General features: G+C 57.2%; 5 protein-coding genes across 5 annotated transcripts; all 5 read right to left on the bottom strand.

Annotated features, from left to right (window-relative positions):
• Positions 1-7,053: 7,053 nt before the first annotated feature.
• On the bottom strand, positions 7,054-7,362 carry LOC147601901 (feather keratin 4-like). Its single transcript, XM_086742724.1, has one exon. The coding sequence runs from the start codon at positions 7,360-7,362 to the stop codon at positions 7,054-7,056; it is 309 nt and encodes a 102-aa protein (XP_086598850.1).
• A 4,397-nt stretch (positions 7,363-11,759) lies between these two features.
• LOC147601900 (feather keratin 4-like) lies at positions 11,760-12,647 on the bottom strand. The gene is made up of 2 exons (XM_086741505.1): positions 12,525-12,647; positions 11,760-12,086 (listed from the first exon to the last, which is right to left on the bottom strand). The coding sequence occupies exons 1-2, from the start codon at positions 12,645-12,647 to the stop codon at positions 11,760-11,762; spliced, it is 450 nt and encodes a 149-aa protein (XP_086597631.1).
• Positions 12,648-15,332: 2,685 nt separating this feature from the next.
• On the bottom strand, positions 15,333-15,641 carry LOC147601899 (feather keratin 4-like). The gene has a single exon (XM_086742723.1). The coding sequence runs from the start codon at positions 15,639-15,641 to the stop codon at positions 15,333-15,335; it is 309 nt and encodes a 102-aa protein (XP_086598849.1).
• Positions 15,642-19,457: 3,816 nt separating this feature from the next.
• LOC147601898 (feather keratin 4-like) lies at positions 19,458-19,766 on the bottom strand. Its single transcript, XM_086742722.1, has one exon. The coding sequence runs from the start codon at positions 19,764-19,766 to the stop codon at positions 19,458-19,460; it is 309 nt and encodes a 102-aa protein (XP_086598848.1).
• Positions 19,767-24,648: 4,882 nt separating this feature from the next.
• On the bottom strand, positions 24,649-24,957 carry LOC147601897 (feather keratin 4-like). The gene has a single exon (XM_086742721.1). It carries the CDS (start codon positions 24,955-24,957, stop codon positions 24,649-24,651), a length of 309 nt encoding a protein of 102 aa, XP_086598847.1.
• Between the last annotated feature and the right edge of the window lie 487 nt (positions 24,958-25,444).

Below are 25,444 nucleotides of genomic sequence, written 5' to 3'. Positions count from 1 at the left end.
CACCATCCCAGCTTCACTGGAGGACATCATCCAAGGTTGACTGGAGGGCACCAACCCAGCTTCACTGGAGGACACCGACCCAACTTTACTGGAGGGCACCAACCCAGCTTCACTGGAGGACATCATCCAAGGTTGACTGGAGGGCACCAACCCAGCTTCACTGGAGGACACCGACCCAACTTTACTGGAGGGCACCTACCCAGCTTCACTGGAGGACACCATCCCAGCTTGACTGGAGGACACCATCCCAGCTTCACTGGAGGACACCAACCCAACTTTACTGGAGGACACCATCCCAGCTTCACTGGAGGACACCAACCCAACTTTACTGGAGGACACCATCCCAGCTTTAGTGGAGGGCACCATCCCAGCTTCACTGGAGGACACCATCCCAGCTTTAGTGGAGGGCACCATCCCAGCTTCACTGGAGGACACCAACCCAACTTTACTGGAGGACACCAACCAAGCTTCACTGGAGGACACCATCCCAGCTTCACTGGAGGACACCATCCCAGCTTTACTGGAGAACACCATCCCAGCTTCACTGGAGGACACCATCCCAGCTTGACTGGAAGGCACCATCCCCTGCTTCACGGGAGGACACCATCCCAGCTTTAGTGGAGAACATAAGCTCACCTTTACTGGAGGGCACCATCCCAGGTTGACTGGAAGACACCATCCCCTGCTTTGGGGGTCGTGACTCAGCAGTGACTGGGTCAGCCCCAGTTACCCTGGGCTCTGCCCCAGTACCCACCAGTTTGCAGGGCATCCTTGGAGGACCAGCGTGGGCTTGGCAGACCGCACAAGGAAACCAAACTTGAAGGCCAGAAGGATTTAGGGCTAAGACAACTTCTCCCCACCCAATGCCATTCCTCCCATTCCTGTGCCACTAAGTTGACCAGGACCTTTGTCCCCAACCCTTTGGAGCTGAGGGTCAAGAGGAGAATCATGGAATCATGGAATGGTTTGGGTGGGAAGGGACCTTCAAAGCCCAGGTGGGCAGGTGGGGTCTCACCAGGGCTGAGACGTGCTGGCAATGCTCCTCGTAACACAGACAAGGACGCTGTCAGCTTTCTTTCCTGGAATGCCGCATCGCTGCCTCATCTTCCTCTTGGTGCCCACCAGGACCCCCAGGGCCTTTTCTGCACAGCTGCTTTCCGGGTGGGTGACGCCAGCATCTCCTGAGGCCTGGCCTGGTTCCTCCGCAACTTTGAACTTCCCCTTGAGGAACTGCACGAGGTTCTCGTCAGCCGATTTCTCCAGCCTGGTGAGGTCCTTCTGGATGGCAGCATGACCCTCTGGCGTATCAGCCACTCCTCCCAGCTTGGCACCATCAGCTCAGTCCCATCATCCACACCATTAATGAAGATGTTGGACTGGACCAGCCTGCAGCCGAGGTCGTTCTGCACCCTGCACACCAACCTTGCTCCAAAGAGCCAACTTTCCAGTCCTGGAGCAGGTCCAAAGCCCTGCAGCAAACTTCACTGTGTGTTTGCTGAGCAACCACACGTGGTGGGAGATTGATTCTGCTCCATGCAACGGCCTAGTAGAGAAGGACCAGTGGTGGGAGTCACAGACCACGTCCAACCTGGGAAACTGGGTCCCCCAGAGTGGACTGGGGGGATGTCACACTGGCAACAGAGATGGTTGAGCGGGGTCAATGCAATGGAGAGCAACGTTCTCCTGGTGCACACGCACCCAGCCTGGACACACATGGGTGCAACTTGACCCGTTCCAATACGAAAGACGTTTCTAAAGAAGGGTTTCTGAATATGAAGTGGAAAGACCGAACATGGGCAATCATCAGTTATTTGTAGAATCATCAAACAGTTTGAGTTGGAAGGGACCTTCAAAGCCCACCCAGCCCAACCCCCCTGCCAGGAGCAGGGACATCTCCAACCACATCAGGTTGCTCACAGCCTCATCCAACCTGGCCTGGAATGTTTCCAGGGATGGGGCATCCACCGCCTCTCTGGGCAACCTGGGACAGTGCTCCACCACCCTCAGCGTAAAAAATGTCAACCCCTTTTCTTCAAATAGTGGAATTTTGTCTAAAAAATTAAGAAGATAGGTGTCCTATTTTGTAGTCTTCTTGGTTTTGATTCCCACTTTTTATCCATCTTTATTTTCCAAGCTGTAAGCAGGAAATTTATTGGTTTGCCACGACTTTGGATGCTGGAGAGCAAACACCTGGGGACATGGTCACAACAAAAGCCACGGGTGACCCGGACGTTTTGACGCAACGGAACTGTGAATATCTGGACACATCTTGAATGGTGAGAACTTCCATAACATACCTTCCGTCCCCGCGGCGTCACTTAAATGTCATCAGACGCGCTTTGGGTGCTCAGGGGAGCTCTGAGAAGCTCAAGGGTGGTTGCACTGGGTAGGAAATCTGGCTGAGGATACCGGAATCACAGAATCATGGAATCATTTAGGTTGGCAAAGACCCTTAAGGTCTTTGAGTCCAACCGTCAACCCAACACCACCAAGTCCACCACTAAACCATGTCCTGCAGTGCCACGTCTACATGTTCTTTGAACACCTCCAGGCATGGTGACTCCACCATTTCCTTCGGCAGCCTGTTCCAATGCTTGACAACCCTTTTGGTGAAGAAATACTCCCTAATATCCCATCTAAACCTCTCCTGCTGCAACTTGAGGCCATTTTCTCTCGTCCTATCACAAGTCACCTGGGAGAAGAGACCAATCCCTGCCTCCCCACACCCTCCTCTCAGGGAGCTGGAGAGCGATGAGCTCTCCCCTCAGCCTCCTCTTCTCCAGGCTGAACAACCCCGGGTCCCTCAGCCGCTCCCCATCACACTGGTGCTCCAGACCCCCACCAGCTTCGTTGCCCTTCTCTGGACGCGCTCCAGCACCTCAATGTTCTCCTTGTGCGGAGGGGCCCAAAACTGCACACAGTGGTCAAGGTGTGGCCTCACCAACACTGAATACAGAGGGATGACCACTTCCCTGCTCCTGCTGGCCACACCGTTCCTGACACCAGCCAGGATGCTGCTGACCTTCTTGGCCACCTGGCCACTCTGCTGGCTCATGTTCAGCTGGCTGTTGACCATCACCCTCAGGTCCTTTTCTGCTGGGCAGCTTTCCACCCACTCTTCCCCAAGCCTGCAGCGTTGCGTGGGGTTGTTGTGACCCAAGTGCAGGACCCAACACTTGGCCTCGTTGAACCTCATGGAGTACACCTCACCCCATCGATCCAGCCTGTCCAGATCCCTCTGCAGAACCTTCCTCCCCTCAAGCAGGTCAACACTTCTGCCCAGGTTGGTGCCATCAGATACGATGGAGATGGGGAGCATGGAGTTAGCGGTTCAGACTGCGTGGTGGTGGCATAGAGACTCTGCCCAAGATGTGCTCGTTACCTGAGGCCAGAGGATTAGAAATGCCAGCAGAGGATGGTGGTGGTCTCAGCAAATGAGCTGCAAGTGCCATGGAGGGGGATGAGCTGCCTGGGAGAGGTGGGGAAGGGGAAGGCTGGAGGCACGTACGCTAGCTGAGAAACAAGGACACATAAAGTCATAGAATTATAGAATGGTTTGTGTTGGAAGGGACCTTAAAGATCATCCAGTTCCAACCCCCCTGGCCATGGCAGGGACACCTTCCACCAGACCAGGTTGCTCAAAGCCCCATCCAACCTGGCCTTGGACACTTCCAGGGATGGGGCATCCACAGCTTCTCTGGGCAACCTCTTCCAGCGCTCCACCACTCTCATGGTAGATAATTTCTTCCTAATATCTCATCTAGATCTCCCCTCTTTCAGTCTGGAGAGAAGATGGAGCTTGGAGTCCTCCTTACACTGCCAGCCCCATGCTCAGGGTTTCTGCGGAGGGACATCTGGGATGCCGACCCAGCATCACTTGGGACAAGCAGAACAGTGGGTCTCATGGGAGAGGCACCCGCCTCGTTACCACTGGTAACGAACACTGAGGATGTTGGAGATGTCCCTGCTCCTTGCAGGGGGGGTTGGACTAGATGACCTTTAAAGGTCCCTTCCCACCCAAACCATTCCGTGATTCTATGAACATGCGAGGTGGGCCAAGGGCAGGCAGTCTGTACCTGCCTTCTCCTCATATTCGAGTCGGATGGGCCCCTCAGCACAAGAGGGACGTTGAGGTGCTGGAGCGCGTCCAGAGAAGGGCAATGAAGGTGGTGAAGGGTCTGGAGCACAAGAATTATGAGGAGCGGCTGAGGGACCCGGGGTTGTTCAGTCTGGAGAAGAGGAGGCTGAGGACAGACCTTACCGTGCTCTACAACTGCCTGAAAGGAGGTTGTAGGGAGGTGGGTGTTGGTCTCTTCTCCCAAATAACTTGTCATAGGATGAGAGGAAATGGCGTCAAGTGGTGGCAGGGGAGGTTTAGGTTGGATATTAGGAAAGAGTGACCACTGAAAGAGTGGTCAGACATTGGAACGGGCTGCCCAGGGCAGTGGTGGAGTCACCATCCCTGCAGGTGTTCAAAGAACGTGTAGACGTGGCACTGTGGGACATGGTTTAGTAGGCATGGTGGTGTTGGGTTGATGGTTGGACTTGATGATCTTGGAGGTCTCTTCCAGCCTTAAGATTCTATGATTCTATGAACGGCAGTGAGGTGCCCTCAGTCCCTAGATGGTCCTCGTCCCTTCCAGGCCACGGTCTCCTTCCCTCCGCGTGGTGCTTTCTGGCAGCCTTGAAGCAAATTGTCCTGTCTTTTAAACCTGGTGATGAACGCAAGGTGCCAACATCTCATGATGGCCCATGAATACCCGCTGTCTCTGTTGCCATGGAAACAGAAGACTATGATGTTTTAATATTTTTAAGCTGTACAAAGACGTGAAACATCTTTCCAACCCCTGACGATTAAACAAGAGGAGCACCCTTCCATCAAGGAACGTTTGCAAAAGTCGCAGTGGCATCAACCCCCCTCCCGTTAACGGCTCCACCACGGTCACATTTATAGAATCACAGAATCATAGAAAAATTACGGTTGGAGAAGACCTCTAAGATCATCAAGTCCAACCGTCCACCCGTTGTCCGCATCTCCTTGTCATTCCGCATTGCGCTGGGAGAGGGAGGTTCTGGGATCAGCCAGGGGCTGCAAGGACATAAAGACGTGGGCACGCCCTTGAAGGCAAGCACAAGGAGAGCTTCCTCCACCTCTAACCCGGCCAACGGGATGGCTGCTCCCTGCCAAGGAGGGTTCAGGGGGAGCATCCTCATGGTGCCTAGATCTACTCAGTCAAAGCTAAGGGTGGCCCATTGTGGTCAATTCATGTCTGCGTGTCCCTGCACCCAGCTCTTGGGCTTTATCCTGGTGGGCTTTACCTCTTCTAGACCCAGCTTGCTTACCCCAAGCCCAAACCAAGGTGGCACGCAAACAGCAAAAAGAGGCTATGAGCAACCTGACCTAGTCAGGGATGTCCCTGCTCCTTGCAGGGGGGTTGGACTAGATGACCTTTGAAGGTCCCTTCCAACCCTAACCATTCTATGATTCTATGATTCTATGTGCCCATGGTGGGACAAGCAAGAGGGGCTGGTATGTCCAGGATTTCCTGCCATCCTAAATGGTCCATCAAAGGGCCATGAAGCCCTGAGGAGAAGGACTGGTGGGTGAGAAGCTCAACATGAGCCGGCAATGTGCCCTTGCAGCCCAGAAACCAACGGCATCCTGGGCTGCATCCCCAGCAGCGTGGGCAGCAGGACGAGGGAGGGGATTCTGCCCCTCTGCTCCGCTCTGGTGAGACCCCCCTGCAGCGCTGCGTCCAGCTCTGGAGCCCCCAACATCAGAAGGACGTGGAGCTGTTGGAGAGGGTCCAGAGGAGGCCACGCAGATGCTGAGAGGGCTGGAGCAGCTCTGCTGTGAGGCCAGGCTGAGAGAGCTGGGGCTGTTGAGCCTGGAGAAGAGGAGGCTCCGGGGAGAGCTGAGAGCGGCTCCCAGTGCCCAAAGGGGGCTGCAGGAAAGGTGGGGAGAGACTCTTCAGCAGGGCCTGCTGGGACAGGACGAGGGGTGATGGTTCCAAAACAGAGGGAGGCAGATTCAGATTGGACATAAGGAAAAAATTTTTGTGCTGAGGGTGGTGGAGCTCTGTCCCAGGTTGCCCAGAGAGGCGGTGGATGCCCCATCCCTGGAAACATTCCAGGCCAGGTTGGCCGGGGCTGTGAGCAACCTGATGTGGTTGGAGATGTCCCTGCTCCTTGCAGGGGGGTTGGGCTGGATGGGCTTTGAAGGTCCCTTCCCACCCAAACCAGTCTGTGATCCTGTGATTCTGTCTCCAGCAGTTTGTTCTTGCTGCCCCAGCAGTTGATGTGTTCATTGATTGCAGCTGTTTTGGGGAGGGGCATTTCCCACTCCATCTCCCATGTGAGGGAGCGTTGTCACATCAAAGCCTTTGCTTAACGCAGGGATGGGCTTGTGTCAGGTTTTGGAAGCCCCCAAGATGCCGGTCTGTGTTGTTGTTGGTTATGGTGAGGTGACATTGTAGGAGAGGTCTTGTGGCCCTAAATCACCCACCCTAATGGGCTGTTGAGCCCTGGCTTTGTGCTGGGTGAGACGGGAAGAGCCTTGGGAGAAGAAAGGAAGAGGAGGCGTCTCAGGCTGGGATGCAGGAGAACTTTATTGAGGGGGAAAAAAGAGTGAAAAGGCAGGAGCACCAAGTGGAAGGGAGCCAGTCTGAGTTGCCAGTCAGGCGATCATCAGTCGAGGTCCCTTGTGTGAGCTGGATGCTGCCAGAGCACCAGGATCTTCCTGCTCTGTGGTTGGAGTGTCACAGTGGAGGACCCTGGAGATCTTTGGATTGTCAGCAGGTGGATGCAGCAGAGCATACCAGGAATACTAGAAGAGGAAATGTTAAAAATGAAGTGGAAGAAGAGGAGAGACATGGGCCATGTTTCCAGGCAACGCAGGCTGGTCCCCATCCGTGCTTCCTTTGCTTTGTGGCGTGAGAGAAGGAGCCATGGATGGTGAGCCCATGGGCCAGCAACGGCCCGGAATTGCGTCTTCAATCCATGAGATGGCTTCCAGGGTGTGGGTGGTTGGTGTCAGGGGTGGTGTCAGGGCCCTTAGCAGGGGTAGCAGGCTCTTGTGCCACGGAAGCAGCCCAGGCCTCCAAAGCCGTAGCCGTAGCCAGCGGCAGCGGAGGAGACGGGCACTCCCTGGTCGCTGAGGAGGTTGCCCACGGCAGCCGATGCGGAGGATCCGACGGCGGTGTTCTGGGGGAAGGAGCTGAGGATGGGTCCTGGCAGGGTGACCAGCACGGCGGGAGGCTGGATGAGGACGCGGGAGTCCTGGCACTGCCTGACGCAGGGCTGGTTGCAGCTGTCGGCCAGCGGGGTGGGTGTGCAGGGGCGGCAGAGGTCGTAGCAGGCCATGTGTGTGGTGTGGAGGGGCCCTGGAAGAGAGGGTGTTGAGAAAGCGGAGGGGCGTGGGGGTGTTGGGGGCGGTGTTTGCGGAGGGCGAGGGAGTGGGGAGGCCTGGTGTGGGGCTGTGGGGAGCGTGGTGGTGGGGAGGGGTGAGGGCTGCTGGGGCTGGGGCAGAGCGTGCTGGCAGAGGCGGGGCAGGTGGGGCAGGAGAAGGAGGGGCAGGGGCTTGAGGCTCACCTTGTTGAGCGTGGAGGAGAAGGCGTCAGGAGAAGTGTGTGAGGGAGAGCGGCGCTGGGCCGGCTTTTATGCTGCTACCCAGGTGCCCGAGGGCTCAGACACCTTTGCCGTGACAGCGTTTTGCAGCAAGCAGCTCTGGCACGGCACCGCCTCACAGGGAACGAGGTGGGGTGTGTTCTCCTGCCCACAACACTCCCTTTTCTGTGTCCTTCTCTTGAGGCCGTGTCCATCTGACCCCGGCGGCAGCTTTGAAGTGAGAGTAGGTATTTGGGAACAATTGCATGGGATGCGCGTGTCAGGGCCTTTGGCAGAGGCGACCAAAGCACAGGAGAGGTGAGGTGTCATCGTTCAGCTCATCCGGTGGCCCTTGAGTGGTGTGGTTTGTGGGTGCGGAAGGAAGGCACGCTGTGCGAGGAGGCCATTCTGTGAGGTCAGGAGGGGACCCTGCTCCCCAAAGGCTGCTGTAGCCCCTCCCTAGAGCTCCCCTTAGCTGAGGCCGGCACATTTGCAGCTTGGTCTCTGGTGTGACATGTCCAATTAAGAGCAACAAAGCTTCTGAAGGCTCTAGAGAACAAGACTTGTGAGGAGCAGTTGTGGAGCTGAGGGTGTTTAGGCTGGAGAAAAGGAGGCGGAGGAGACCACCTCTCTACAGTTACCTGAAGGGAGATTGGAACGACACGGGTGTCAGTGTGTTCTGCGTAATAACCAGTGATTATTGACAGGCTGGAGAGGTGGGGAGTATCTCATGAAGCTGGTCATGCCTGACCAATTTGGTGTCCTTCTCTGATGGGGTGACGGCATTGGTGGACAAGGGTCGAGCAATGGACATCATCTACCTGGACCTGTGCAAGGCATTTGACCCTGTCCCGCACGACATCCTTCTCTCTAAACTGGAGGAGACATGGGTTTGATGGACGGACCACTCGGTGGATAATGAGTTGGCTGGATGGCCGCACTCAGAGAGTGGTGGTCAACGGCTCGATGTCCAAGTGGAGACCGGTCACGAGTGGTGTTCCTCAGTGGTCTGTGTTGGACCCGGTCCTGTTCAACATCTTTGTTGGTGACATATACAGTGGGATAGAGTGCACCCTCAGCACATTCACTGACGACACCAAGCTGTGCGGCGCCGATGACACGCTGGAAGGGAGGGATGCCATCCAGAGAGACCTTGATAGGCTGGAGAGGTGGGCCCGTGCCAACCTCCTGAAGTTCAACCAGGCCAAGTGCAAGGTCCTGCACCTGGGTCAGGGCAATCCCGAGCACAAATCCAGGCTGGGCAGGGAATGGATGGAGAGCAGCCCTGAGGAGAAGGACTTGGGCAAGGCTGGTAGACAAGAAGGTCAGCATGAGCCGGCAATGTGTGCTTGCAGCTCAGAAGGCCAACCACGTCTTGGGCTGCATCAAGAGGAGCCTGGCCAGCAGGTCGAGGGAGATGATTCTCCCCCTCTGCTCTGCCCTGGTGAGACCCCACCTGAAGTTCTGTGTCCAGCTGTTCAATTCCCAACATCAGAAAGACATGGAGCAGTTGGAGAGGGTGTAGAGGAGGCCACAAAGATGATGAGAGGGCTGGAGCACCTCTCCTGTGAGGCCAGGCTGAGAGAGTTGGCAAAGTCCTTCAGGCTGGAGAAGAAGAGGCTCCAGAAAGACCTTATGGCGATCTTCCAGTACCTAAAGAGGGCCTACAGGAAAGACAAGGAGAAACTCTTCAGTTTGACCTGTTGTGACAGGACAAGGGGTGATGGTTTCAAAATAGAGGGAGGTAGAGTTAGTTCAGATATGAGGAAATTTTTTTTTTTGTGCCGATGGTGGTGGAACACTGTCCCAGGTTGCCCAGAGAGGTGGTGGATGCCCCATCCCTGGAAACATTCCAGGCCAGGTTGGCCGGGGCTCTGAGCAACCTGATGTGGTTGGAGATGTCCCTGCTCCTGGCAGGGGGATTTTACTAGGTGACCTTTAAAGGTCCCTTCTGACTCGAACTATTCTATGAGTCTATGATGATCAAGTTCTTCTACGGAAGGTTTAGATTGGTATTTCAGAAAAAAATTTTGTTCACTTGATTCATTGTCAAGCATTGGAAGAGGGCCATCAGGGAAGCGTTTGGGTCACTGTCCAAGGACGTATTTAAGACACATGCAGACGGGTCTCTTAGGGTGATGTTTATTGATAGACTTGTCCATTCTGGGTTTACGGTTGGAATCAATGTTATGGATCTTTTGCAACTGAAATGATTCTGTGATTGTATATGGGGAGCCCTGCAAGGGCAGGGGAGTTTCTGGAGAGCCCATGAGTGTGGTGAGAGTGCGTGCTCAAGACTGCGTTTGGTTACGTGAAGGGCTTGTGTCCCATTCTGGAAGCTGCCCTGTGCTGCTCTGCGTTGTTGTTGCTGGGGACACACTTCCTAAGTGAAGGCTTGTAGCCCTTTCCCACCCACCCCAGTGGGCTGTTGAGCCCTGGCTTTGTGCTGGGTGAGACGGGAAGAGCCTTGGGAGAAGAAAGGAAGAGGAGGCGTCTCAGTCTGGGATGCAGGAGAACTTTATTGAGGGGAAAAAAGAGGAAAATTTGGAGGAGTGTCTGAGGCACCACGTGGTTGTGTCACCATTCAGAGGGAGCTGGAGAGGCTGGAGAACGGGCAGAGAGGAATCTCCTGGAGTTCAGCAGGGGGAAATGCCGAGTCCTGCATCTGTGTAGGAACAGTGCTGGGCACCAGGACATGCTGGGGGCCACCAGGCTGGAGAGCAGCTTTGCTGAGCACAAATTTGTGGTGCTGGTGGAGATCCAGCTGCCTTCCCAGGCAGCAAAGCACCCTTGGGGCAAACGATGCCAGGAGTCTCCAGGGCGGCATTGGGAAGAGCGTTGCCAGCACTTCGGCAGAGGTGATGTGACTCTCTTCCTTCAGTTGTGGCGAGGCCCCGTGTGGAGTCCTGTGTCCAGTTGAGGGCTCCCCAATGGAAGAAGAAGATGGACTTAGTGGAGAATCCTTCCTCTGAGGAGCAGCTGGGAGATCTGGGAGGTGTTTCAGCTGGGAGGCAAGGCCACACAGGGGAGATGTCATCAATGTGTCCAAATCCTTAATGGGAGAGAATGGGAACAGGGAGGCAGACTCTTCTCATCGATGTCCACGGCCATGGCAAATGGGAATGGAGAAAGCTGGACAGATGTGCCATTTTCTTGGAAGAGAAGGCAACCCTTCTCCAGTGTGAGGGTGGTCACACAGTGCAAGCAGTTGCACAGAGAGGTGTTGGAGTCTCCGTCTTTGGTGCTATCGAAAACCTGAAAGGACATGGTTGTGGACAGCCTGCTTGAGGTGACCCTGCGTGAGCAGGTTGGGTTGAACTGGATGCTCTGCAGAGGTTCCTTGTGCACTCAGTGATTCTGTTGGCAGTGATTCTGCTGCTGTGATGGGCAGAGAGTCGTTCTGGGGAAGAGAGATGGTGAAGTGCATAATGGGCTGGCGAGCTTGCTACAGAAACATGGGTAGAAGTGCCTTGGCATGTCCAAGACTGTGTTTGGCTGTGTGAAGGGCTTGTGTCACGTTCTTGAAGCTGCCCTGTGCTGCTCTGCGTTGTTGTTGCTGGGGACACACTTCCTAAGTGAAGGCTTGTAGCCCTTTCCCACCCACCCCGAGGGGCTGTTGAGCCCTGGCTTTGTGCTGGGTGAGACGGGAAGAGCCTTGGGAGAAGAAAGGAAGAGGAGGCGTCTCAGGCTGGGATGCAGGAGAACTTTATTGAGGGGAAAAAAAGAGTGAAAAGGCAGGAGCACCAAGTGGAAGGGAGCCAGTCTGAGGTGCCAGTCAGGCGACCATCCGTCGAGGTCCCTTGTGTGAGCTGGATGCTGCCAGAGCACCAGGATCTTCCTGCTCTGTGGTTGCAGTGTCACAGTGGAGGACCCTGGAGATCTTTGGGTTGTGAGCAGGTGGATACAGCAGAGCATACCCGGAATACTAGAAGAGGAAATGCAAAAAATGAAGTGGGAGAAGAGGAGGAGATACATGGACGATGTTTCCAGGCAACGCAGGCTGGTCCACTTCCGTGATTCCTTTCCTTGTGGTGTGAGAGAAGGAGCCATGGATGGTGAGCTCATGGGCCAGCAACGGCCTGGAATTGCGTCTTCAGTCCATGAGATGGCTTCCAGGGTGTGGGTGGTTGGAGTCAGGGGTGGTGTCAGGGTCCTTAGCAGGGGTAGCAGGCTCTTGTGCCGCGGAAGCAGCCCAGGCCTCCAAAGCCGTAGCCGTAGCCAGCGGCAGCGGAGGAGACGGGCACTCCCTGGTCGCTGAGGAGGTTGCCCACGGCAGCCGATGCGGAGGATCCGACGGCGGTGTTCTGGGGGAAGGAGCTGAGGATGGGTCCTGGCAGGGTGACCAGCACGGCGGGAGGCTGGATGAGGACACGGGAGTCCTGGCACTGCCTGACGCAGGGCTGGTTGCAGCTGTCGGCCAGCGGGGTGGGTGCGCAGGGGCGGCAGAGGTCGTAGCAGGCCGTGTGTGGTGTGGAGGGGCCCTGGAAGAGAGGGTGTTGAGAAAGCGGAGGGGCGTGGGGGTGTTGGGGGCGGTGTTTGCGGAGGGCGAGGGAGTGGGGAGGCCTGGTGTGGGGCTGTGGGGAGCGTGGTGGTGGGGAGGGGTGAGGGCTGCTGGGGCTGGGGCAGAGCGTGCTGGCAGAGGCGGGGCAGGTGGGGCAGGAGAACTAGGGGCAGGGGCTTGAGGCTCACCTTGTTGAGCGTGGAGGAGAAGGCGTCAGGAGAAGTGTGTGAGGGAGAGCGGCGCTGGGCCGGCTTTTATGCTGCTCCCCAAGGGGCGGGACAGCGTTGGAGCATGGCGGCATTTTTCAGCAAGGCGTCCTTGCGTGGTGCCACAGCCACGCCAGCAATGAGGCCAGGGGTGTTTCCCGTGCCACAATTCTCATTTTCGTGTCCTCCTGTTGGGTACGTGTCCATCCGACCCTGGCGGCAGCTTTTAAGTGAGCGTGTGAGAAGCCGGAGTCCTGGTGTTGATGGTTCGTGTCCGGGCGGGCAGGAGACGCCACCAAGAGGTGGAAGAGGCGGCGTATTGTCAGTGAGGTCATCCTCTGTCACTGGTGTGTTGTGGTTTGCGGGTGTGTTGTGACGCTGGGGCCCCAGTTCCTGGCAGCCCTGGCAGCTGGTCTGGGCGCTGGAGGTGTGCCACGCGTGAGGACAGACTCCCCCTTCCATCACGTTCGGTCACTCTGCGCCTTGCTCCCAGCTCGTTAAGCCTGTCTTTAGGCCTGGCCTTTCCTGTTGGGTGTGCTCTGTGAGTTTCTTGATGCCCCTCTGGCTTCTCAGTTTGTACCCATGTCTGTTGGGTTTTCGTGGGAAGGTTTTGGTAGTGCAGGGTTTCCAGGAGTGTCTTCTGTCAGAATTTGCCAGAAGCTTACCCCATGTTTGACCAAGCCAATGCCATCTGGCTTAAAGATGGATCCGCATCTGCCAAGACCTAAGCCCGTCAGCGACGGTGGTGACACCTCTGTGTTAACATATCAAAGGAAGGGAAAACCTCTGTAGACAGCAAGGTCTCTGAAGAAGGAGGGGCAGGAAGTGCTCCAGGCACGGGAGCAGAGATTCCCCTGTAGCCCGTGATGAAGACCATGGTGAAGTCTGTGGTGAAGCAGGCTGTTCCCCTGCAGCCCATGGAGGTTTATGGGGCAGAAGTGATCCACCTGTGGTGCGTGGAGGACCAGAAGTGCTTTTGCCATCCCTGATGTGATTTCAATGATGTGGGTGGCTGGGATCAGTTTTGGTGGCAAAAAGGTACGAAAGCCTTCACACCTCACACCAGTTTGCAGCAAGTAGCTCTGTCCTGCCACAGCCTTGCAAGTAACACGGTGGGGAGCGCTTTCCTTCCGGCAACGCTGCCTTTTCTTGTCCTTCTCTTGAGGGCTTGTCCATCTGACCCTGGTAGCAGCTTTGACGTGAGAGCATTAGTGGCCAAAAACTTGATGTTCATGGCGCATGTTGAGGTGGGCTGAAGACATGAGCAAAGCATAGGAGTGGTTGGGTGTCATCATGATGTCATCTGGTGGCTCTTGTGTGGTGTGACTTGTGGGTGTGTTGTGAAGAGGAGGCCCCATCCCTTCACAGGCCTTGAGGTCTGGTCGGGACTTTGCAGGTGTTCCGGGAATGAGTGGTGACCCCTTCCATTGCTTCAGTCCCTCCCTCCCTTGCTCCCAGCTTGGAAAGCCTGTCTTTAGGCCTGGCCTTTCCCATGGGCTGTGCTGTGTGGGTGGTGGCGTGGTGCCCCTTGGCTTGTCAGGCTGTAGCTGGGAGAAAGGAGGCTGCCTGTTTGGGCTTGTGCTCCCGTGGTGCCGTCCACGGGGGTGGCAGGGCAAGCAGGCTGAAGTCTGAGAGCAGGACTTTGTCCTGGCAGCCCTGGGTCAGAGTTTGCAATTCCTGTGAGGTCAGGAGGCCTCCCTTGCTCCCTAAAGGCTGGTGTAGCCCCTCCCTAGCGCTCCCCTTAGCTGAGGCCGGCTGACTTGCAGCTTCGGCTCTGGTGTGACACATGCAATTTAGAGCAACAAAGCTTCTGAAGGACCTAGAGAACAAGACTTGTTGAAGAGCAGTTGAAGAAGTCAGGGTGTTTAGGCTGGAGAAAAGGAGGCTTCTCTACAATTACATGAAGGGAGAGTGGAATGACATGGGTGTCAGTGTGTCCTGCATAATAACGAGTGATAGGGACCTTGACAGGCTGGACTGGGTGGGCTTTGAAGGTCCCTACCAACCCAAACCACTCTGTCATTCCATGATGCTTAAGTTCTGCCACTGAAGATTTAGACTGGATATTAGAAAAAAAATTCTTCACCGAATGCGCTGTCAAGCACTGGAACAGGGCCCTCAGGGAAGTGTTTGAGTCACCGTCCAGGGCCATATTTAAGACGCATGTAGACGTGGCCCTTAGGGACATGGTTTAGTGGTAGGCCTGGCCATGTTGGGTTTACAGTTGGAGTCGATGTTATGGTTCTTCTCCAGCCTGAATGATTCTTTGATTGCATATAAGGCACCCTGCAAGGGCAGGGGACGTTCTGGAGAGCTCATGAGAGTGCAGGTCCAAGACTCTCTTTATGCAACTGAAAGTCTTGTGTCACGTTCTGGAAGCTGCCCTGTGCTGCTCTGCGTTGTTGTTGCTGGGGACACACTTCCTAAGTGAAGGCTTGTAGCCCTTTCCCACCCACCCCGAGGGGCTGTTGAGCCCTGGCTTTGTGCTGGGTGAGATGCGAAGAGCCTTGGGAGAAGAAAGGAAGAGGAGGCGTCTCAGGCTGGGATGCAGGAGAACTTTATTGAGGGGGTAAAAAAGAGTGAGAAGGCAGGAGCACCAAGTGGAAGGGAGCCAGTCTGAGGTGCCAGTCAGGCGACCATCAGTCGAGGTCCCTTGTGTGAGCTGGATGCTGCCAGAGCACCAGGATCTTCCTGCTCTGTGGTTGCAGTGTCACAGTGGAGGACCCTGGAGATCTTTGGATTGTCAGCAGGTGGATGCAGCTGAGAGTACTGGCAATTCTAGAAGAGGCAATGCAAAAAATGAAGTGGAAGAAGAGGAGGAGACACATGGGCCATGTTTCCAGGCAACGCAGGCTGGTCCCCTTCTGTGCTTCCTTTGCTTTGTGGCGTGAGAGAAGGAGCCATGGATGGAGAGCCCATGGGCCAGCAATGGCCTGGAGTTGCGTCTTCAATCCATGAGACGGCTTCCACGGTGTGGGTGGTTGGTGTCAGGGGTGGTGTCAGGGGTGGTGTCAGGGCCCTTAGCAGGGGTAGCAGCCTCTTGTGCCGCGGAAGCAGCCTAGGCCTCCAAAGCCGTAGCCGTAGCCAGCGGCAGCGGAGGAGACGGGCACTCCCTGGTCGCTGAGGAGGTTGCCCACGGCAGCCGATGCGGAGGATCCGACGGCGGTGTTCTGGGGGAAGGAGCTGAGGATGGGTCCTGGCAGGGTGACCAGCACGGCGGGAGGCTGGATGAGGACGCGGGAGTCCTGGCACTGCCTGACGCAGGGCTGGTTGCAGCTGTCGGCCAGCGGGGTGGGTGCGCAGGGGCGGCAGAGGTCGTAGCAGGCCATGTGTGTGGTGTGGAGGGGCCCTGGAAGAGAGGGTGTTGAGAAAGCGGAGGGGCGTGGGGGTGTTGGGGGCGGTGTTTGCGGAGGGCGAGGGAGTGGGGAGGCCTGGTGTGGGGCTGTGGGGAGCGTGGTGGTGGGGAGGGGTGAGGGCTGCTGGGGCTGGGGCAGAGCGTGCTGGCAGAGGCGGGGCAGGTGGGGCAGGAGAAGGAGGGGCAGGGGCTTGAGGCTCACCTTGTTGAGCGTGGAGGAGAAGGCGTCAGGAGAAGTGTGTGAGGGAGAGAGGCGCTGGGCCGGCTTTTATGCTGCTCCCCAAGGGGCGGGACAGCGTTGGAGCACGGCGGCATTTTTCAGCAACGCGTCCTTGCGTGGTGCCACAGCCACGCCAGCAATGAGGCCAGGGGTGTTTCCCGTGCCACAATTCTCATTTTCGTGTCCTCCTGTTGGGTACGTGTCCATCCGACCCTGGCGGCAGCTTTTAAGTGAGCGTGTGAGAAGCCGGAGTCCTGGTGTTGATGGTTCGTGTCCGGGCGGGCAGGAGATGCCACCAAGAGGTGGAAGAGGCGGCGTGTCGTCAGTGAGGTCATCCTCTGTCCCTGGTGTGTTGTGGTTTGCGGGTGTGTTGTGACGCTGGGGCCCCAGTTCCTGGCAGCCCTGGCAGCTGGTCTGGGCTCTGGAGGTGTGCCACGCGTGAGGACAGACTCCCCCTTCCATCACGTTCGGTCACTCTGCGCCTTGCTCCCAGCTCGCTAAGCCTGTCTTTAGGCCTGGCCTTCCCTGTTGGGTGTGCTCTGTGGGTGTCGTTGTGCTGCTCTTGCTTGTAAGGTTGTAGCTGGCAGAAAGGAGGCCGCCTGTTTGGGGCTGTGGCCCCTTGGTGCCCTCCCTGGAGATAACAGTGCGGTCAGGCCGGGGAGCGCTGTGTGGGAGAGCAGGACGTTGTCCTGGCAGCGTTGGTTCAGAGCTCACATGCGCTGTGCCATCAGGAGCCCCGCCATGCTCCCCAGGGCTGGTGTTGGCCCCTCCGTAGCGCTGCCCTGAGCTGGGGCCGACACGTTTGCAGCCTTGGTCTGGTGAGATGCAGTGCTTGATGTGGATCACCCTCGCAAGGCCCGGTGCGTTTGTGGAGAGCCCCTGAGTGTGGCGAGAGGCAGAGGGGGAACAGGATGACCAGGGAGAGGATGTGGTGAAGCAGGGCCTTTGGGGTCTTCACTTGGGGTGAGCTGCGAAGGCTGAGGCCGCTTCTGAGCACAGCGTCTGACAGGTAGAAAGAGGATGTGGAGCTGGCAGAGGGCACTGGATGTGAGCGTGCAGCAGCGGCTGCAGAGCCGAGGCCGTGATGGTGGTGGATGCATGGCCGTGCATTCATGCGTTGGTGCATGGCAAGGCCTGCCGCAGTTCAGCGAGGGGAAGCTCTTGCAGGCTGTTTGTCAGGCCAGCAGTGCTCGTGGCTGAGGGAGATGAAAGGAGGCAGGTAGGAGTGTTGGGGACTGGATGTATGTGAGTCCATGCAGCCTGAGGGGTCATAGCCACGAGTGCTGACGGACCTGGTTGGTGAGTGGCCCTGGGTGGCCACTCTCCATTATCTTGGAGAAGTCTTGCTGCCTTGGAGCAGTACCTGCTGGCTGGAAGGGAGCTGATCGTCCTCCTGTCTTTGGGAAGATCAGGAAGATTTGGGAAAGTAGAGGCTGGTGAGCCTGACCTCGTCCCTGGTGAAGGTGATGGCTGAAATGGTCCCAGCAAGCAATGCCAAGGCCAGGAAGGACAAGAATGTGGTGGGGAAAGGCTGCCATGAATTTACAAAACAGAAATTGTGCTTGACCAACCTCTTCTACTATGTTGAAGTGACAGTGTTTCCAGATTAAGAGAGAGCCGTGGCCGGTGTTCACCTAAGTTTTCAGTAAAGCCTTGGACACTTTCTCCCGTTGTGTGGTCACAGAGAAGCTGAGAAGGTGTGGGTTGCGTAAGTGGCCAGTGAGGTGGGGTGCACAGTGGTTGATGGTCTGGGCCCAGAGGCTTGTGCTGAGTGTCCCAAAGTGTAGTTGGAGGCCAGTCTCAAGTGGTGTAGCCCAGGACTCAGATCCGTGGGGTCACCACTGTTCAACATCCTCATTGACGCCCTGGGCAGTGGGACAGAGTGCCCCCAGAGCTGGTTGTCAGATGCTGCAGAATCTGGAGGAGTGTCTGAGGCACCACGTGGTTGTGTCACCATTCAGAGGGAGCTGGAGAGGCTGGAGAATGGGGCAGAGAGGAATCTCCTGAAGTTCAGCAGGTGGAAAAGCAAAGTCCTGCATCTGTGTAGGAACAGCGCTGGGCACCAGGACATGCTGGGGGCCACCAGGCTGGAGAGCAGCTTTGCTGAGCACGAGGTTGTGGTGCTGGTGGAGAAGAAGCTGCCTTGCCAGGCAGCAAAGCACCCTTGGGGCAAAAGAGGCCAAGAGTCTCCAGGGTGGCGTTGGGAAGACCGTTGCCAGCAGATGGGCAGAATTGAACTGTTACTCTCTCTTTAGCACTGGGGAGGCCCCGTGTGGAGTCCTGCATCCAGTCGAGGGCTTTCCAGCAGAAGAAGAACATGGACTTAGTGAGTTGAGTACATGACCACCAAAAGCTGATAGGCCTGGAGCATCCTTCATCTGAGGAGAACGTGGGAGAGCCGGCAGGTGTTTTTGGTCTGGAGGGAAGGCGACACAGTGGAGACGTCATTAATGTGTCCAAATCCTGGATGGAAGGGAATGGGGACAGGGGATTCAGTCTCTTCTCATCATGCCCACGGCCAAGGCAAGGGGGAGTGGAGAAAGCTGCTAAGACGTGTCGTGTGCTTGGAAGAGAAGGCAACACTTTTTCAGCGTGAGGGAGGTCAAACAGTGGAAGCGGTTGTGCAGAGAGATGTTGGTGTCTCCTTCCTTCGTGATACTGCAAACTTGACATAGGACATGGTCGTGGACAGCCGGCTTGAGGTGACCCTGCGTGAGCAGGTTGGGTTGAACTGGATGCTCTGCAGAGGTTCCTTGTGCTCTCAGTGATTCTGTTGGCAGTGATTCTGCTGCTGTGATGGGCAGAGAGTGGTTCTGGGGAAGAGAGTTGGTGAAGTGCATGGTGGCATGGGAAACTTGCTTCAGAAGCATGGGTAGAAGTACTTTAGCATGTCCAAGACTGTGCTTGGCTGTGTAAAGGGCTTGTGTCAGTTCTGGAAGCTGCCCTGTGCTGTTCTGTGTTTTTGTTTTTGGTGCAGACATATTTCCTAAGCGAAGGCTTGTAGCCCTTTCCCACCCACCCCGAGGGGCTGTTGAGCCCTGGCTTTGTGCTGGGTGAGATGGGAAGAGCCTTGGGAGAAGAAAGGAAGAGGAGGCGTCTCAGGCTGGGATGCAGGAGAACTTTATTGAGGGGATAAAAAGAGTGAAAAGGCAGGAGCACCGAGTGGAAGGGAGCCAGTCTGAGGTGCCAGTCAGGCGCCCATCAGTCGAGGTCCCTTGTGTGAGCTGGATGTTGCCAGAGCACCAGGATCTTCCTGCTCTGCGGTTGCAGTGTCACAGTGGAGGACCCTGGAGGTGCTTGGCATGTCAGCAGGTGGATGCAGCTGAGAGTACTGGCAATTCTAGAAGAGGCAATGCAAAGAATAAAGTTGGAGAAGAGATAGAGAGACATAGGCCATGTTTCCAGTCAATGCAGGCTGGTCCCCATCCGTGCTTCCTTTGCTTTGTGGCGTGAGAGGAGGAGCCATGGATGGAGAGCCCATGGGCCAGCAATGGCCTGGAGTTGCGTCTTCAATCCATGAGACGGCTTCCAGGGCGTGGGTGGTTGGAGTCAGGGGTGGTGTCAGGGCCCTTAGCAGGGGTAGCAGGCTCTTGTGCCGCGGAAGCAGCCCAGGCCTCCAAAGCCGTAGCCGTAGCCAGCGGCAGCGGAGGAGACGGGCACTCCCTGGTCGCTGAGGAGGTTGCCCACGGCAGCCGATGCGGAGGATCCGACGGCGGTGTTCTGGGGGAAGGAGCTGAGGATGGGTCCTGGCAGGGTGACCAGCACGGCGGGAGGCTGGATGAGGACGCGGGAGTCCTGGCACTGCCTGACGCAGGGCTGGTTGCAGCTGTCGGCCAGCGGGGTGGGTGCGCAGGGGCGGCAGAGGTCGTAGCAGGCCATGTGTGTGGTGTGGAGGGGCCCTGGAAGAGAGGGTGTTGAGAAAGCGGAGGGGCGTGGGGGTGTTGGGGGCGGTGTTTGCGGAGGGCGAGGGAGTGGGGAGGCCTGGTGTGGGGCTGTGGGGAGCGTGGTGGTGGGGAGGGGTGAGGGCTGCTGGGGCTGGGGCAGAGCGTGCTGGCAGAGCCGGGGCAGGTGGGGCAGGAGAAGGAGGGGCAGGGGCTTGAGGCTCACCTTGTTGAGCGTGGAGGAGAAGGCGTCAGGAGAAGTGTGTGAGCGAGAGAGGCGCTGGGCCGGCTTTTATGCTGCTCCCCAGGTGCCCGAGGGCTCAGACACCTTTGCCATGACAGCGTTTTGCAGCAAGCAGCTCTGGCACGGCACCGCCTCACAGGGAATGAGGTGGGGTGTGTTCTCCTGCCCACAACACTCCCTCTTCTGTGTCCTTCTCTTGAGGCCGTGTCCATCCGACCCCGGCGGCAGCTTTGAAGTGAGAGTAGGCATTTGGGAACAATTGCATGGGATGCGCGTGTCAGGGCCTTTGGCAGACACGACCAAAGCAGAGGAGAGGTGAGGTGTCACCATTCAGCTCATCCGGTGGCCCGTGTGTGGTGTGGTTTGTGGGTGCCTTGTGAAGAGGGGACTCCATTTCCTCGCAGCCCTGGAATGCTGTCTCAACTTTTTAGGTGTGCTGGGCTCAATGGAGTGCCCTTCCACAACATTCACGTCCTCCCCGCGTTATCTCCAGCTTGCTAAGCCTGTCTTAGGCCTGGCCTTTCCTGTTGGGCCTGATGGGTGCCTTGGTGCCCCTTTGTACCTGTAAGGTTTCAGCTGTGAGTACTGGGTTTGCGTGGCAAGGTTTTGGAGTGGGGGTCTGCAGGGGTGACTTCTGTGAGAAGGTGCCAGAAGCTTCCCCCATCTCTGATGGAGCCATTTCCAGCTGAGTCGGAGATGGACCCGCCGCTTGCCAATGCTGAGCCAATCAGCGATGGTGGTAGGGCCACTGTCCTAATTTATTAAAGAAGGGAAAAACGTGCCGTCAAAGGGCAGATGGAAGAGACAACAGAGAACGTGTGAAAGAAAAAATTCTGCAAGCTCCATGGTCAGTAATGGAGGAGGACGAGGTGCTCCAGACGCCAGAGCAGAGATTCCCCTGCAGCCCCTGGTGAAGACCATGGTGAAGCAGGTTGCCTCCCTGAGTCCATGGAGGTCCATGGAGTAGCAGATATCCACCTGCTGCCCTTCGAGGACGTGATGCTGGAGCAGATGGTTGTGCCCAAAGGAGGATGTGACTCCGTGGAGACCCGGCATTGAAGCAGACTCCTGGCAGGAGCTGTGATCCCGTGGGGCCCACGCTGGAGCAGTCCTTGTCTGAAGAGTGCACCCCGTGGAAAGGACCCATGCTGGAGTGTGTTGAGGAGAACTTCAGCCTGTGGGAAAGAGCCACAGCGGAGAAGTTTGTGACGGACTGTCTCCCGTGGGTGGGACCCCAGGCTGGAGCAAGGGAAGACTGTGAGCAGGAAGCAGCAGCAAATGCAGCGCGTGATGAACTGACTGCCGCCTCCTTTCCTGCTTCCCCTGGGATGCTCGGGGGTAGAACGTGGAGAACCTGGGAGTGAAGTTGAGCCTGGAAGAAGGGAGGGGTCAGGAAAAGGGGGGTTTTTTAAAGATTTATTTCCCATGATCCTACTCTGCCTCTTGATTGGCGGTTAATTAGGTTCATTTCCCCCATTCAGGTCCATTTTGCCCGTGACAGTAATTGGTGAGTGCCTTCCCTGTCCTTATCTCGACTCAGGAGCCTTTTGTCACATTTTTCTCCCCGCTGTACATTGGAGGAGGGAAGTGACAGAGCGGCTTGGTGGGCACGTGCCATCCATCCAAGGTCACCCCAGCACAGAGCCCCATCTCCCCAGCAGAGCAGGGTCACAGGCTGGTTCCTGCCCCTGGCCCTCAGTGCCCCGTGCTGTGCCTCAGGGAACCCAGAGCGAGGAGGATGGTGACGTCACAGAGGGGCTTCTGTGTGACCTCACAGCAGAGGGGTGGGGACCACAGCATGGGGGGGCCGTGACAGGGGACCTCGTATGGGTGTCCCCGGCCCCCTGCAGCAGGGCCAAGGAGCGCAGGGTCTGTTGCCGTGGTTGTTGACGGCAGCTGGTTCGGGGCAGAGCTGTTTAACCCGGGCATTTCCCTCCCTCCGACCCCTCCGAGTCCCCCGGCCGCTTGTGTGCCAGGCGTTTGGTTTGGTTCTCGGCAGCTTTTCTCCTCATCTGTTCCCCCGTTCACCCCCCACCCCTCCCGGCAGTGGTTTTGGGGCTGTTTGGTGACAATTATCTCTTCAGTGTAGGGGAGATGTTGATTTTGGGTCCAGCCTGCTGCCTTCTGGGAGCTTCTGGAAGCTTCTGCAGCAGCTGAGACCTGTCAGCTGCCCCCTGATTGGCCGGTTGGTTGGTGCCCCGAGACTGGCAGTTAGTTATGTGCCCCCTGATTGGCTGGTTGCTGTGGGTGTGGAGGCAGTGCCTGGCTGTGGGGCGGGAGGGCTGCGGCCGTGGGGCCGGGAGCTGTGGGAGGGCTGGTGGGGCCGGTGAGAGCCGCAGGGGGAGTGGGACCAGGCGGCGGGGGAGGCTGGGGAGTTATGGCCTTTGGGGGCTTAATTTGGGGTGAGGCCATTTCTCTGGGCAGAGTTTGTGGGGCCGGAGGGGGATTGGACGTAGCGGAGGGGAAATGGGAGACGTGGATGCTGGGCTGTGCGCCTGAGAACCTCGAGGTGATGTTTGCGCGCCGTAGGGTGATGAAGCAGAATAGACCCGAGCAGAGCAGTGAGGTTGGAAGGGTCCAGCTGCCTGAGCACTTCAGGGCTGACCACACGTTACAGCGCGTCAGTAGGGGAATTGTCCAGCTGCCTCTGAAACACCGAAATGGGGGGCATCAGCCACCTCTCTAGGCAGCCTGTTGCAGTGTGTTCATTCCAGCCCTTCCATGATCTGCTTTGCCCTCCTCTGGATGCTTTCAGGTATCTTAACATCCAGCTCATTGATCAAAATCTGGAACAGAACTGGCCCTAGAATGGAGCCCCGAGGAACACCACTGGTGAGCGATGGCCAGCCAGATGTAGCCCCATTCACTACAACCCTTGGAGCCCTGCCCTTCAGCCAGTTCCTCACCCAGCGCATCGTGTACCTGCTCATCTCACAGCTGGACACCTTGAGCAGAAGGCTGCTCTGAGGGACAGGATGAAAAGCCTTGCTGAACTCCAGAAGAACTACATCCATCCCGTCCCTTCATCCAGGAGATGGGTGACCTTACTGTAGAAGGACATCAAATTATTTAGACAGCACTTTCCCTTTGTGAGCTGGTGTCGACTGTGCCTGATGATTGCCTTGTCCTTTAAAGGGAAAGATGGTGTGAACCTATGAGTGCTGAGGGATGTACCTGATTTCCTTGCCCTGGACAGGGAGGAATCTCATGGAGCTGAGCAAGGGGAGAACGCAAGTCCTGTTTCTGGGGAGGAGTCACTCCAGGTAGCAGGAATGGAGGGGAACCAACTGGCTAGAAAGCAGCTTGGCAGAGAAGGACCTCGTGGTCCTGGTGGAGAAGAAATGGACCATGAGGGAGCAGGGAAGCCTTGTGACAAAAGGGGCCACCAGTCTCCAGGGCAGCATTAGGAAAAGAGTTGCCAGCCGGTCGTTGGAGGTGACCCTTGCTGTCTCCTCAGCACTGGTGAGGAGCACTGTGGGGTTCTGTGTGCAGGTCTGTGCTCCTCAGTGGAAGAAGGACATGGAGTCAGTGGAGCAAGACCAGAGTAGGGCCTCCAAGATGCTGAAGGTCCTTGAGCATCTTTCCTCTGAGGAGAGGGTGAGAGAGCTGGGATTGTTTATCCAGGAGAGAAGAACGCAGAGGGACGGTGTCATCACTGTTCCTAAATCCCGTATGGGAGGGAATGAAGTAGGGGGGCCTGGCTCTTCTCCGCAGTGCGCACTGCCAGGACCAGAAGTCATGGGCAGAAGTGAAAACAGATGGAAATCCGTGGGCCAAGAGGGCAAGGCTTTTCCAAGGTGAGAAGAGTGGAAGAGGTGGTGGAGTCTCTGTCCTGGGAGATAAGAAACGGTCCATGGTCCCAGACAACCTGCTGTGGGGGCCGTGGTTGATCAGGGGAGTTTGAAGCACACGCTCTGCAGAGTTCCTGCGGAACTGGATAACTGTGTGGTGGTGTGTGCTGGGAGTGCTGGAGAGTCCTGCTGGGGAAGAGTCAAGTGTGTGCTGGCACGGGGAGAGTTCATCAGAGGCGTGCGCAGGGGAGCGTTGTCCTGTTACGGCTTTGTCTGAGCCAGCGATGGGCTTATGTCACGTTCTGGAAGCCCCTCAGTTGCTGACAGACATTGTAGGAGAGGTTCTTGTGACCCTTAGTCACCCACCATGATGGCCTCCTGAGCCCTGGCTTTGTGCCGGTTGGAAGAGCCTTGAAAGGCAGAGAAAGAAGAAAGGCAGAGGAGGCATCTGACGGTGGAATGCAGGAGAACTTTATTAAGGGAAAATATTGAAGAAGCCGGAGCAGCAAGTGGAAGGGAGAGGGTCTAAGGTGCAAGTAGGGTGACCATCAGCCGAGGTCCTTTCCTTGCAGAGATATTGCCACAGCACTGGGAACCAATGTTTGCAGCGCAGCGTACTGGCCATGGCAGAAGGGGCGATGCAAAGAAGCAAGTAGAAGGGCAGGCGGCACGTGGGCCACGTTTCCGGGCAGCTTGGGCTGTCCCCTTCTCTGCTTCCTTGCTGGATGGCTTCAGAGGAGGAGCTGTGAAGGGTGAGTCCATGTGCCAAGAAGGGCCCGTAGATGCGTCCTCAGTCCGTGCTGTGGCTTGTAAGGTGTAGGTGGTTGCTGTGCTGGTGAGGGCCCTTAGCAGGGGTAGCAGGCTCTTGTGCCGCGGAAGCAGCCCAGGCCTCCAAAGCCGTAGCCGTAGCCAGCGGCAGCGGAGGAGACGGGCACTCCCTGGTCGCTGAGGACGTTGCCCACGGCAGCCGATGCGGAGGATCCGACGGCGGTGTTCTGGGGGAAGGAGCTGAGGATGGGTCCTGGCAGGGTGACCAGCACGGCGGGAGGCTGGATGAGGACGCGGGAGTCCTGGCACTGCCTGACGCAGGGCTGGTTGCAGCTGTCGGCCAGCGGGGTGGGTGCGCAGGGGCGGCAGAGGTCGTAGCAGGCCATGTGTGTGGTGTGGAGGGGCCCTGGAAGAGAGGGTGTTGAGAAAGCGGAGGGGCGTGGGGGTGTTGGGGGCGGTGTTTGCGGAGGGCGAGGGAGTGGGGAGGCCTGGTGTGGGGCTGTGGGGAGCGTGGTGGTGGGGAGGGTGAGGGCTGCTGGGGCTGGGGCAGAGCGTGCTGGCAGAGGCGGGGCAGGTGGGGCAGGAGAAGGAGGGGCAGGGGCTTGAGGCTCACCTTGTTGAGCGTGGAGGAGAAGGCGTCAGGAGAAGTGTGTGAGGGAGAGAGGCGCTGGGCCGGCTTTTATGCTGCTCCCCAAGGGGCGGGACAGCGTTGGAGCATGGCGGCATTTTTCAGCAAGGCGTCCTTGCGTGGTGCCACAGCCACGCCAGCAATGAGGCCAGGGGTGTTACCCGTGCCACAATTCTCATTTTCGTGTGCTCCTGTTGGGTACGTGTCCATCCGACCCTGGCGAAGGCTTTTAAGTGAGCGAATGA

Source organism: Chlamydotis macqueenii, chromosome 2 (genome assembly GCF_036417535.1).
Source record: "Chlamydotis macqueenii isolate bChlMac1 chromosome 2, bChlMac1.mat, whole genome shotgun sequence".
Lineage (NCBI taxonomy): Eukaryota > Metazoa > Chordata > Aves > Otidiformes > Otididae > Chlamydotis > Chlamydotis macqueenii.
The sequence above is the reverse complement of the archived record's forward strand: the minus strand, read 5'-3'. Positions and strand labels throughout refer to the sequence as shown.

What these genes read in the sequence shown, in the direction of transcription:
- LOC147601898 (XM_086742722.1), bottom strand. Translation starts at nt 19,766, where the DNA reads ATGGCCTGCTACGACCTCTGCCGCCCCTGCGCACCCACCCCGCTGGCC.
- LOC147601897 (XM_086742721.1), bottom strand. Translation starts at nt 24,957, where the DNA reads ATGGCCTGCTACGACCTCTGCCGCCCCTGCGCACCCACCCCGCTGGCC.
- LOC147601899 (XM_086742723.1), bottom strand. Translation starts at nt 15,641, where the DNA reads ATGGCCTGCTACGACCTCTGCCGCCCCTGCGCACCCACCCCGCTGGCC.
- LOC147601901 (XM_086742724.1), bottom strand. Translation starts at nt 7,362, where the DNA reads ATGGCCTGCTACGACCTCTGCCGCCCCTGCACACCCACCCCGCTGGCC.
- LOC147601900 (XM_086741505.1), bottom strand. Translation starts at nt 12,647, where the DNA reads ATGACCTCACTGACAATACGCCGCCTCTTCCACCTCTTGGTGGCGTCT. An exon ending in ACTTAAAAGCTGCCGCCAGG is followed by an intron (nt 12,087 to 12,524) that starts GTCGGATGGACA and finishes CCTCTCTTCCAG; the next exon opens with GGCCCCTCCACACCACACAC.